The sequence below is a fragment of the Podarcis gaigeae genome (assembly GCF_964106915.1).
Source record: "Podarcis gaigeae genome assembly, chromosome: 8".
Taxonomy (NCBI): Eukaryota; Metazoa; Chordata; class Lepidosauria; order Squamata; family Lacertidae; genus Podarcis; species Podarcis gaigeae.
In genome coordinates this window covers 63,645,151-63,658,584 of record NC_139684.1, presented here as the reverse complement: position 1 = coordinate 63,658,584, position 13,434 = coordinate 63,645,151, and the positions used below count along the sequence as shown (strand labels likewise).

Here is a 13,434-nt window from a genome sequence, read left to right as displayed (position 1 = left end):
TGTTGCCTCTCCTGCTTTGCTTTGAAACCAATTTGTTTTTCCCTTTTGATGGTTTGTCAGCTGTTTATTATTATTATTATTTAAACACAGTGATTTTATGCTGATCTTGTTTTTATGCAGCCGAGTTTTCTTTTATGCTGGGTTCCGAGTCTTGATGTACTTTGCATTGAGATTGCTTTTTTACTATAATACATTTCTGTATTTTGCAAACTGCACAGGCTCAATGGGTGGTCCAGAAGTTGATACACAAGTAAATTAACAGTCTGCCATCTCTGCCCACACTTGCTCAATGGAATGTGCCCAATCTCCTCCCGCCATTCTTACTGCACCAAGTGCCTTCGCAACCTGCTGTTCCAGAGCAGGAGAGGGACATTCTCCTTCCAGCTGCTCATGTAGAAAATACATTGGGGCTCCTCCAGAGACCTGTTTATTGAGCATATATCCTGATTTGCTTGCACAAAGCTTACACAGTGATTAGAACATGTCCAGTCTTTACTGAGGATTTGTTCTGATTTTTTTGCAGGGCAGTTATATGGCAATGAGCAGTAACCTTGATTTGTTTGCATCTATACATCTTCCTGCTAATCATTTGTTCATCTCACGCTTTTTCAGTGCATTCCCATCACTTTCCCAACTGCAAGAAGTCAGTTTTTAGGGCAACATAGCACTTTAACTGCGAGCTTGAATTCCTCCTGTGAAATAAAGAATTTGGAGGCTTCCTTAGAGGATCTACTGAGATCTTCACATGGTTGTCAGTCCCTTCTCTCTTCCTCTTAACCTTCTGTGCCAATACACGAGCAATCCAGTCACACTCCTTATCGGACAGGAATTTTTATTCTATTCCACATCTCTGAGTATTACAGAAATGAAATCCTTACAAGTGCCTTGTAATATTTAAGCTCCAGATGAAAACAAAAATGAAGGGGGGGGGGGAACAGAACAAATTTCAAACTTTAGAAAGCAAAAAAAGAATTACACATGATGCAATATTCAGTAAACATTTTAAAGAGCACAGAAAAGAGAGAGGGAGGGAGAGAGAAATGATGCCTGGGATTCAGACTTTTGCAGACATCTTCTGATCATTGATGGCATTGATTCCACTTAGGATGCAAGTCTTGGGGGGGGGGCAGGAAGGTGAAAAGTAGAAAGATGATAAAATCAACGGTATCTAAAAAGGAGCATGTGGAAGGGGGTGGGAGGGAGACAAGAAGAGTGGCACAAACCAGCGTCTGTTTTATGGCAAACTCCTTTGGCCATGTGAAAACAAAGTCAGTGGATTCCGTAGAAATTCTCCGTAGAAAGGAAAGTCCATGGTTTTGTGTGCATTATGGCCCATATTCAACATCCTCATTATCAGGTTTCGTGTAAGTTCCCTCATAGAGGAAAAAAAACCCCACAAAGGTGCTTGTTTCACAGTTTTTTATACTCCCCGATATAACACTGTCCTGAATTGGACGAATGCCCCCAAAATACCTTTCTGGGAACACGCGCATTCCTTTACTGGAAAGGAGAAACAGGGGTGGGGAAGCAAGTAACCCTCCACATCCCACTGCAGAAGCCGCGAGGGAGCAAGCGCCCCTATTGCACGCTTGTCTTCAGGATAAGGTCTGTGCGGTTCACGGGCAATGGGTGGGCTTCCGTGTTGAACACCCAGTCCTCAAGAGACAGCACATCATCTTCACAGAACAGAAGATAGAGGTACCTGGAGGAAGGAGACAAGTCAAAGGAATTCATGTGCAGATGGGGTGCTCCTATCAATGGAGAATCAGTGGTTAGTGAGGAAAGCAGACGCCTTCCGGATATTGCTGAACTCCCACTCCCATCAGCCCCAGCTAGGGATGAGGGAATTGTAGTCTAGCATCAACTGGAAGGTCCCAGGACCCTCAAGCCTGCGTTAGATTGCCAGAGAAGCTAAGGGTTTCCTGGAAGCTTATCCAAAGTTGCCCAGCAAAAAGTGCAGTTGACAGCAGACAAGTTTCCTTACACCCCTGACCCAGAGAGCATGTCCAGTGCCCTCTGCAGAATGCAGCAATAATGTGGTAACACTGGGGAGCATTGCAGAACCAACTAAAACAGAGGAAATCCATTGCTAATGCACTATTACTGTGTCAAAAACGTGCTGCAGAATACACCCGTAATAAAACACAAGCCTGCAGGGACCCTAAGACGGGTGGTGATTGTGTCACTTCCATTCAGCTGGGAGGTGTTTTCTTTTCAACAGGCAGTCATGGTGGCAGCAGTAGTGGGAGATGGGACAGGCCGTGAGTGAGCAGGGAAAGAAATCACCCTGCAGCTAGCGGCCTGAGATGGAAAAAAGGGCAGCCTCCTCCATTCTCAGGCAACAAGCTACGGGATGCTTCCTCTCCCAAAAGGGGAAAGAGGTGCAACCTACAATGTGGCAGATGACCAATGGGCATGGGGAGAACATCTACCAGGGCTCAGTGTGCAGGCATGCCACCACATCAAGAAGTCAATCACAGTGGGGGCAGGGGATGCACTTTGAACTCTCTTCTTATATTTTGTCCCTACAGATTCCAAGTGATGAATATGTACATATGAACCAGCCCTCTGGTGAGTTTCCAAAGACACGTATGGCACTTACAGGTGTCAAGTCCACACACAAAGCTAGTTCAACAGGGCACATAAGGAAAGCAAGTCAGCAAAGCCTCATCTTAAATATTCCAAAGTACATTCCAAGTCACTCCAACAGATCAGAGAGGAAATGGCCAAGGGCAATTGGGAGATTCCTGCTTTATTTAAGATGCAGCCACTGTTGATGACCCCCTCCCCCATGAAAGACATTCTCCACCCTACACAGCCTTCTGTGGAAGAGGCGCTGAAAATGTTCAGGACTTACTTTAACGTCTCTGCTAGGAAAAAGCTCTGCTGCATGTTGTCGTGATTCGGGTTGGTGGCATAAACATCGCGGATCCCGGAGAAACCAGCATCTACTCTGCAATATTTCTCAAGTGCCTGGTTGGGGGGTGGGAGTGGGAGTGGGGGGAGAGAGAGAAACAGTCAATCTCTTCCAGTAATAGCAGCACAGCAAACAAGTAGCTCATTAATCATAATCAGTTGTGTTTTACCCATGCAGGTTTATGAGTTGGATTTGTGTTTTTATAGAGGCTGAGCTCCCATTGAAGAGCTTTTAATGATTCCCCAAGGGTCCAAGAAAATAGGCTCGCCTCTGATGGTTAGCACTTTCTGTTACACTCAGTCTCCAGTAAGAGTCCTCAAGTACCGGCCCCTGAAGAAGTCCTTCCTTGAAATATTGTACAATTGACAGAAGGCCACCCGACAAACACAATTGCCAGCACATTCGGAGGCGGTCTTCAAATGTCCTATCCTGTCAGAGGTGGCTCCATGAAAAGGCAAAGGGAAGTGGTTGACACAGGCTGCGGACTCTAGGGGCGCCATTAGGGATGGTGGAGTGGGGGACAAACAGCCCTAAGCATGGAGCAAAGGAGTCACAGGAGTTCCTTGTGCTCCTGCTTGGTTGGAACGCCAAGAAAAAAAGATTGTTGGAAACGTAAAGAAAAAGGGGAATTTCTACCACACACAGTAAGGTCAAGGTTTATTGGGATATGATATACAATGAGTTAAAGAAAATGTACAAAAATACCTTTGTTAAAAAACCAGAAGCATTTTTGTTGGGTATAGTAGAAGAGATTCCTAAGATAGATCAAAAATTGTTTATGTACGCAGCAATGGCTGAAAGAATTCTATTAGCCCCAAAACGGAAGCAACAAGAAATACCAACAACTGAGAAATAGCAGATGAATATGATGGGAGTATGCGGAATTGGCTAGGCTGACTGGGAAAATCCAAAACCATCGAGATCAAGCTTTCCAAAAAGACTGGAGTAAATTTGTACAATATTTGAAGGACAATTGTAAACGTTTACCAACACTGGCAGGGTTGCAGTAAAAAGGCTTGTAATGTTAATTCTTATTACCATCTTACATTTACTTAAAAATATGAGATATAATATAGGAGGGGAAAGTAAACTGGAAAAGGTACAAATGCGAGGATGTAAAATTGGAATTAGGAAAACCATGAAGTGGGGTGGAGGGAAGTCGACAGCTTATATAAGCAAAAATCTAAGAATTTTATAAGGATGTATTTAATATTACAAAATGGAAAACTTAATAAATATATTATTATTATTTTTTAAAGGAATCAAGAGGCGTGGAGTCCCTGCCAAGCCCTGACACTCCAGCGCAGATTAGTGAGTTAGCTGGAGCAACAAGAATGCCCAATTCAGCAATAAGGAACAAAAGCAAAAATTAATAACTGAAATATGCACCTTAATCTGATTCGCTTCACATTTGGCTCCAAGTATGGAATTTGGAATTTCATCACCTGACCACCCACCCCCCACATAATGCCAAATTAATAATTGTAATCTGGTGAGCCAGAAATGCTCCATTGCTAAAGTGATGCGGAGATCAGACATACCAGGCACTTTGTCTCCTTGGGCTACAGATGCCCCCTCCCTCCCAATCCTAGATGTGTGTAACTGGGGTTGCCCAATAGTAGTGGTGGGGGGGGGACACTACAGATTCTCAGAGGCAGCTCCTTCTTGATTACTACATGTCATGCGTGTGGTGATCAGCCTTGGCACAGATTATAATTTTTTAAGCATCGTGGACTTTAGCCACTTCAAGTTCTCCATGAACTACACCCAAAACAGATGTGTTGAGGAAACAGAACTCATAGTCCAATACTCTGCCTCACATGTGCTAGGCATGCTCTGTGCTCAGATATGTGCACCAAATTTGTTCTTCAGAAACACCATAACCCTTTGTGGCAAGAAAATTGTGCAGAGTGACTTAAAGGCTACTCAGGTTTAGAATGTCCACACCAAAATCAGTGTCTATGAACTGTGAGTTCGCTAAAATTTCAATTTCCAGAAAGGCCTGGAAGTATCCTAACCATCTGCTGGTGTGGTGAGTCTTCCATGTTTGCAGGAGGTATTGACAGATGCTCCCCACTCCCTTCAGACTTTACTGGTACTATCAGGGTGGCTTGGATTCTGTGTATAACCAAATGTCAGCTCCCTAGCTACCAGTTTAATCAGGTGTACACCTGGAGATCCCTGTTTTAGGAGAGAAATGTAAGAAGAGCCCAGGTTTCAGACTTTTCCAACAACTAGAATACCAGGGGCCATGCATGTGCTGAACAACGTGGCTCTAAACAAACTGAGGAATTTTTAAAAATACCCCTGTAAGAGAGTGAATCCTCATGTACCTTTATCTCAAAATGCCTGATAATGGGATCACAAAGTTTACCTCCAGGTGAGAGGGACGGTTGGTCAAGATGCATCCTTTTTCAACAGGCATTTGGACCAGGAGAGACCCGGCTGCTGATGCTTTTAGAAATTGGTTTTGGTGATTGTTTTGCTTTTAATGGCTTGTGTTAGTTTTCTGGATTTTATCAGCTGCTATCTATTTGTTTTTGTTGTAAACTGCCCAGTGGTCTGGGCAAAGGTTGGTACATAAATAATCCAAATAAGTTCAGTGGGAAGCAGAAGCCCACACCTGTGTTTGCAGAATGCAAGCTTATTAGCTGGTAAGAGCAGGCTTTTCCCTCCTGGCAGCTGACTAGGTACCATGAAGCTCCCAGTGTCTCACCTGGATGAGCTGCTCCTGCCAATTCTGCTGCCGGCTATCCCCTATTCCTCTGCTGTCTTGCTTGGGCTGTGTCTTGGAACTAACCTCAGATTGGCTTCCCAGAGTAGCACGCTAGCCGTTTTCTCTGGAACTGACGTGATTTGTTCACTCAGTTGTTAGAGGGAGCCAAAACAGTGCTGCTGCCATAAACCTTCTTGTCCTCCCATCTTTTTAAAGAGGTCTGGCTATGTATTGTCCCCCCCCCCCCCGCCCTCACAATGGCCAGCGTGGAGTGGCAAAGCGCAACTTGATTCATTTGGTGGAGGACAAGTGGTCAGCAAGACAGGCTGGCAACACAGACAGTGAAGACCCATCTTCACTAACTGCCAGATTGTCCCTTTATATGCCATGCGGTGTGGTCTCTCGTTTTCTCTCAACAGCACAGGTTGGCATCATTCCTTTATTTTTCTTTTATTTAGAATGCAAGTGTAGTAACATTTTTAAAAACTATTTAAAATGTTTCATTTGCCTTTTGCATTAACTTGATAAGTGAGCACACAAATAAACAAAAAATAAATAGAGCTGTTTGGATCTCTGCCATTATATATCCTGCAGCCTGGCCCCTTCTGCCACTACTGTTAAAAAGCCTACGTGAAATCTGTCAATTTCAGTTTCTCTCTGTTTCTCAATTTTCCAATCTTAAGCTCAGTTCTCCACATTTACACAGCAGCTTCCCTTTTAAGGAAAAAAGTTCCAATGAAAATTTATCAGCACTTTAGTACGAATTTCTCCTAATTTACACATTTTTGTACGCAATTTTGCAGAGCAATTTTCCTAGTAACAATTATAATTGTTATTTATTACCTGTCCTCCCAGGGGTCTCAACATTAAAAGAAAACATTAAAAACAGTTTAAAACAACTTACAATCCCAAAAGTAAGGTGAGTCCTAAGGATGCGTTTTTAAATATCTCTGTTACTAATATATACATCTTTATGCACACCATATACCAATATATGCATATATGTTTTTGCCCATTACTTGGCTGGGGCACTACATTGCAAAACTCAGAGAAGCATGAATTTCAAAGAGTAGATGGAGTTGCAGTTTGCATATTGCTTCGGAAAGTGAGAATTAGGTAACTTCACCTTTAAATGAGAACTGAATTGAATTTCTCCCCATCCCAACACATGTATTTTTACTGCTATGCTAAATAATATTGTGGAAGCATGGTGGCTGAGCTGAGCTGCTTCCAGCATTGAAGGGCCAAGGTACAGAAAGGATTTTCGCACCTGACTCAGCTGTGAAAGAGTGGCCTGCACTTGGCTCTCTTTCTCACCTGGGAAGACAGTGAGAAACTGAACCACAATTTCCACCTCAGATGTATTCTTAAGCCACGGGTGGCTCACCAATTTTCACTAGAGGTCCGCATTTGCCCTTGGCCAAGCTTCCAGGAGGAGAGCACCCAACATCTAACAGACAAACTTGCACACGGATAGCCACCCCTCAACTGATACGTGCAGAGCAGCAGAGGTAGTAGATAATCACCTCCTCACTGCTCATCATATAATTAATCTAATGACCAGGGAGGGAGGAATTTGCATGCGCACCAGGCTGCTGGGCTCTACCCACCCCAAGGGTGTCTCTTCTTAAAAGACACACCCACACCCCTCTACCTTTTTGCAGTTGCAAAAACTGGCTGGGTCTTTGGCGGCCAGAAACGAAAGCCCTTTTTTCTTTTTTTCAAGCAACCCCTGTCCTAAGGCAGAGGAATGGTAGTTAGCAATGACGGTTTGGGAGGAAATACCTGTACAGCTTCCCAGCCCCACTGCCTGTACTTGGGATTGTGCGTCAGCCTCCACATGTACATGTAACTTTCAACAACTTCAGGGCGCAGAATGTAATAGCGATCGCCGAGTCGGGTGGCCATTGCTTCGGTGCCAAAATCAAAGCGGAATGCTTCTGGGCCCAGCTTGGTTTCTGGCAAAGGATACATTAGACATTCAGAGACGATTAGAACCTTTATGCTTATCACAACTAGGAAGCTGAAGTTGGGAGAAGCTCCTAAAATATACATCTGCAGCGACTAAGAATCAGAAACGTTTTTTCAGTGCTGTGAGAAGCCCTGATAGTTAAAAGCTGAACGTGCTGGGTGTGCTCTCAGACTCTACGGGATATGGGGTTGATCCCGATCCATAGCCCCAGTGGAACTACAGTATGCAGCTTTTCTTAGCAGATTCTGGACAGTCATAATGGAGAGGTCCCAAATGCACACAGCCCTGTGCATAGGCCTCCCTGCTGTGTCAGGACCATAAAAAGCTGCCTCATACTGAGTCAGACCATTGCTCCATCTAGCTCACTATTGTCTACTCTGGCTGGCAGCAGCTCTCCAGGGTTTCAGGCAAGAGCTCTTCCCAGCCCTAACTGGAGATGCTGGGATTGAACCTGGGACCTTCTGCTTACAAAACAGATGCTCTCTCACTGAGTTATTATTCCTCCACCTTTAACTGGGTGGTGGGAGTGGTTGGGGTAGGCTTTGCACTGATCTTTAGTGCAGGCTCAGCTTCTACCTGAGCGGACGTAAGACTCATGACAGGTGTTCGTAATTTCTGCAGCTAGGTCCATGTAGTGCTGTTTCTGTTCTTCCCCGGCATGCTCTGCTCCAAGTGCTATCATCCCTCCGGAGAAGCAAGCCAAATGGCCCATTTTGTGGTCCAAGGCGCCACCTCGCCACTCTGCAATGTATGTCAGCCCACCGGCTGATTTCTTCACCAGGTGTTTTTCTATGGCCTAAATTTAACAGCATTAAGAAGAGAAGAAAATAAATGGGTGTTATTCCCAAGGAAACAAAGGGCTGACAAACATGCATCCTCCTGAACAGCTACTATGTTATTTATATACTAAATATATGCGGTTGTATCCAGTGTTAGTCAGAGTAGACACATTTAAATCAATGCACGTGGCTAACTTAGGTCTGCTAATTTTAATGGGTCTGCTCATTAAAGCAGGACTTAGTTGGATACAATCCTACATACAACCCTATTAAACATCAATAATCCTATTAATAAATGTTTTAATCACCTTTAAACAACAACAAATATCCAAATAAACTTGCAGTACAAAAACATACTATGGGGAAGTGGGGGGTGGATCACACTTATTATGTTTACAGCACTTTTGCTTTCTTTTCAGTCCATATATTTCCTCATTATCATTAACTACCTTCTGGGGCAAGTCAAATAAAAATTCCATTTGATAGAGAGGATGAAAACTGTGAATGGAGACAGAGATAAGAATTTAAGGCCAAACACAGCCGGTTATTCACTCTACAGTGAAAGTCCAGCATTGCGGCTTGCACTGCAAATGCACGTTTCAACAGCCCATGCACTGAATCAGCTGTACATTTTTCCTTGCTTTAACCTAAGTGTGCCAGTTTTTCATTTTAAACTGCATGTATTTGTTTCTTTATACATTCATCTTCATATTGTCGAAATAGAACAAAAACAAAAAACAATTTTAAAACAGTTGCAGACCTGCTCCAGGAATGCACTGAGGTATGTTGGTGATGTCACTGGTGCTAGCCAAAAGACAACTTCTAAAGGTGGATTTTCCCTGGTTCAATCTGAACCATTCAGAAAAGAAGGAAGATTTTTCTTTTTTAAAATCAGAGCCCACCCTGGGACAGAATAAGTGATGTTGGAAAGTGCCCTCCACACCCCCAAAGTTCCCAAAACATGCCTTGGCTTCATCCAGAGGATGAAAGACAAATGGCCAGCTGGCCTGAGGCTGCCCAGTGACTCCACAGCAGAGGTGAGATTTGACTCTAAGCATCGCAGTGTTTAAAGTTCTTTGAGGCAGCTTGTGACCTACACACTGCTGCCTTCCAATTTGCTGTGAAATTTTCTCAGCTGCAAAAGGAATTGAGCTTACCTCTAGCGCATTGTCATACATGGTTTTGGCTTCAGCATCCTTCTTGTCCGACATCAGCCAAGATTTGATCAGATACTCATAAAAACTGTCCCCAAGGCCGCCGATGGAAACATGATCTGCAGCAGCAAGAAGAATAAAACATTGCCTTGTGATTAGGGCTGCCATCCAATGAAAGAAAACTTGATTGGTTAATAGATTAACATGAATATGATTGTTTGATTAAATCTGCACAGGGGTGTAAACAGTCACTCTGGACATCCGGGTTGGCGCCTCCGGCAATGGCTGAGCTCCTCCGATCGGGAGGAACTTACTCCGTGAAAAATAGGGTCTGACCGTCACGGCGAAGGCGGAGACCCATTGAAATCACAAGCGGGAGAAGCTTGTGAACCTGGGATTCGGCTGGCACCTTTTGCGCCTCCCCTACTCGCAGGGAAACCCTGTTTTGGGGATCCGGAGCGACGTGGGGTGAGTGGCACGGTGCTTTGAATCGACTGCTTCTTTCACGGAGTGAAGCCGCATTGCTGTTGCTGGAGAGCGCTGACTTTTTCCTGTGGACAATTGGATTTTAAACAACTACCCGTGAGTAGAACGGAAAATTGGATCTTTAAATTCATTAATTTGGCGCCGAAGCAGGAAGGTCATAAACAGGAAGTCCGCCTTCTGCTTTTGTAAATGGACTGAAGCAAAGATGTTACAAGCTAAAGTCTTTGAAAGCTTTTTGACAAAGGATTACATCTCCATCGGTTAAAAATACAAAAAACCCCTTGGAAGCAGGTGAAGAGGGGGGAAATTTTGAATTTAGTAAGCCTGCAGGAGTGAGGGGAGAATCAAATTACCACAGCTCTGAACCTGGGAACGGGCTGCCAGATGACGTTTGGGGAAAGTTCATTGACAGAACGGATTTGACAGCTAGCTAAAATAAGAGTAAGATACTGTTTCCATTGTCCTGCATTTAAAATGGAGGAAAAGTAACTGAAAATCGAAACTATGTTTATTGCTTGAGTTGTGCTTGAAAGAACTGATACAAGCGGAGACTGTTTCCCTCTAGAGGGAGCTTTTGAAACGGTTATAGGAGTGTAACTGGGAGATCTCCAGCTGCAAGATAAGGATTCTGGGAACCAGAGATTGACCTTGGACCATTCAAAATGTTGATAGAAGTTGACTTCCGGGTTAGCGCCATCGCTGAATGGCGGATTCCCTCCGAGCTCCGGAGGGAATCGGCTTAGCAGGGGTCGGGTCCTGCCGCGGTGGCGACGCGGGGACCCTAAAAAACCACAGGCGCGGGAGCCTGTGGACCTGGTGACTCGGCGGGCACCATTTGCGCCCCCCCCGACCTGCAAAGGAGCCTTTTTAAAGGCTCCGGAACGGGGACGGGGAGCGGCGTGGTGCTGAGAGTCCTCTGCTTCCCCTGCTGAGTGAAGCCGCATGCCATGGATGGAGAGCGCTGACTTTTTCCTGGGAACATTCAGATTAAAAGCAACAACCCGTGAGTAATACGGAAATTGGACTTCTAAAAGAATTTTTTTTTTTTTAATTTGGCACGATCGGGGAAGACGCAAAGAGGAAGTCCGTCTTCCCTGCCTTGTAAACAATCTGAAGCAAGGACTAAATAATTAAGGTCGAGAGAATATCTCCTTTTTATTGGACTAAACTATTACCGTATTTTTCCCTCTATAACACGCAGATTTTTTCTCCTAAAAAGGAAGGGGAAATGTCTGTGCGTGTTATAGAGCAAATGTGTGGTCCCTGGAGCCGAAAAATCAGGCAAATCTCAAATCGCCAGGCAAAAATCAAATCGCGGCGCTTCACTGAGAAGGGAAAACTGAAAAAAGGAAGCGGCTGCTTTCCTGCATTCTGCCTCAGGGTCTTACTGCCCTCCCTCCTCTGTTTCGTTGCTGTGTTTGCTGAAACGGAACAAAGAGCAGGGAAAGCCCCTCCCCTCCAGGCAAGCTCCGTTGCTGCTGGGGGAGAGAGAGAGGGGGGAGGGGGAGGGAGGGAGGGAGGGAGAGAGAGAGAGGGGAAAACTTTTGCCTTTCTTTTCTCCAACCCGTTAAATCCCTCTCCTGCATTCTTAGCCAGCTGCTTCTCTGCACACCCCTCTAATATCCCTTCTTTGTTTTTCCTTCGCTCCCCACTTAAAATGTGGTTACAAAGCATAGATCCACATAGATCCTCAGGATCTTTGCATTGGGTCACCCCAAATTCACCATCAGATCACATAGCATGTCCATGGCTACAGCCTGCCCCCCCCCCCAAAATCATGCACCCACTGTTGCCTGGGGCTGCAATGGTGCAAAAACGTGGTTAAAAAGCATGGATCCACATGGATCCTCAGGATCTTTGCATTGGGTCACCCCAAATTCACCATCAGATCACATAGCATGTCCATGGCTACAGCCTGCACCAAAAAAATCACGCACCCACTGTTGCCTGGGGCTGCAATGGTGCAAAAATGTGGTTAAAAAGGATGGATCCACAGGGATTCTCAGGATCCTTGCATTGGGTCACCCCAAATTCACCATCAGATCACATAGCACGTCCATGGCTACAGCCTGCACCAAAAAAATAACGCACCCACTGTTGCCTGGGGCTGCAATGGTGCAAAAACGTGGTTAAAAAGCATGGATCCACAGGGATTCTCAGGATCTTTGCATTGGGTCACCCCAAATTCACCATCAGATCACATAGCATGTCCATGGCTACAGCCTGCACCAAAAAAATCACGCACCCACTGTTGCCTGGGGCTGCAATGGTGCAAAAACGTGGTTACAAAGCATGGATCCACAGGAATTCTCAGGATTTTGGCATTGGGTCACCCCAAATTCACCATCAGATCACATGTCTGTGGCCACAGCATGAAGCCCAAAAATGATACATCCACTGTTTCATTCAGAATGTTTTTTCCCTTGTTTTCCTCCTCTAAAAACAATGTGCGTGTTATGGTCAGGTGCGTGTTATAGAGCGAAAAATACGGTAACTACACGGATTGACAGTATAAGTAATTGTGCTGGAGGATAAGAGCTAACTTTGAGAGCTAAAGTCCCCCCACCCCTGAGACCCGGGAGTGATCCGCGAGAGGAGCCTGCTGAGGAGACATAGAGGACTTTGACAGCTGTCAAATTAGCTGTCAAAGTGGGAAAAAACAGAGAACTTTGTTTCTGATGTTTTTGCTGGTTACATTTGTTACAATATAGTGATAAATTGTTGAAAGTAAAGAAGAAATTGAAACAAGTTAACTAGACTGTTGGGCTGGAAGCGTAAGGAATACTTAATAACCAGAATCCCTCTAGAGGGGGTTCAGGGACACTACAAGAATGGAAATAGGCCGGAAAATACTAGCTGATCTGGATGAGGTTGCCTTTCTCGTGATAAAATTGGTAGACCAAAGTCATGTTTTGTCTACAGTCCAGGCAGCTGAACAAGAAAAGAAACTTGAGAAATTTGAGGAAGTGGAGAAAGAGATATTGGTTGGACAGGAGCAGCAGGAAGGAGGGGCTGAAATGCTGCAGAAGGCAAAGGAGAGCTGGAGGCCTGGCAAGATGGATATAAAAGAAAAAAAGGACTGGGTGATGAAAATTTGGATTGAATTGAAGAAGGAGGAATGGAAAGATCTCCTTTTGTGGAGATCTGAAGATTTTGGGACATTTGGACCTAAAAGGATTAAGAAACAAGTTTTGAGTCCCACCTTTAAGTATGGAGGCCTGGCTGGAAGAAACATGGACATTTTTGGGACAGAGCCCTTCCGAGATTTGGTGGTTAATACAAAGGACTATCAAAAAAACCGGCAGATAGGAACCGAGAGAGAATTAAGAGCCTCTGATGTGAGGAATCCAGGCTGATACCAGATGGACTAATGGACAGTGGTTTAGGGATTGAAACCGGGAAAGGGAGGG

General features: G+C 44.7%; 1 protein-coding gene across 2 annotated transcripts in view; it reads right to left on the bottom strand.

Annotated features, from left to right (window-relative positions):
* Positions 1–815: 815 nt before the first annotated feature.
* Positions 816–13,434, bottom strand: part of MAN1C1 (mannosidase alpha class 1C member 1) — a 141,721-nt gene continuing 129,102 nt past the window's right edge. For both annotated transcript variants that reach the window (XM_083751734.1, XM_083751733.1), the window contains exons 8-12: positions 9,542–9,657; positions 8,182–8,401; positions 7,419–7,591; positions 2,858–2,973; positions 816–1,702 (exon numbers count right to left, since the gene is read on the bottom strand). In XM_083751734.1, the coding sequence (XP_083607860.1) occupies positions 1,579–1,702; positions 2,858–2,973; positions 7,419–7,591; positions 8,182–8,401; positions 9,542–9,657 (749 nt within the window). In that variant the 3' untranslated portion in view covers positions 816–1,578. The remainder of the gene's footprint in view (positions 1,703–2,857; positions 2,974–7,418; positions 7,592–8,181; positions 8,402–9,541; positions 9,658–13,434) is intronic.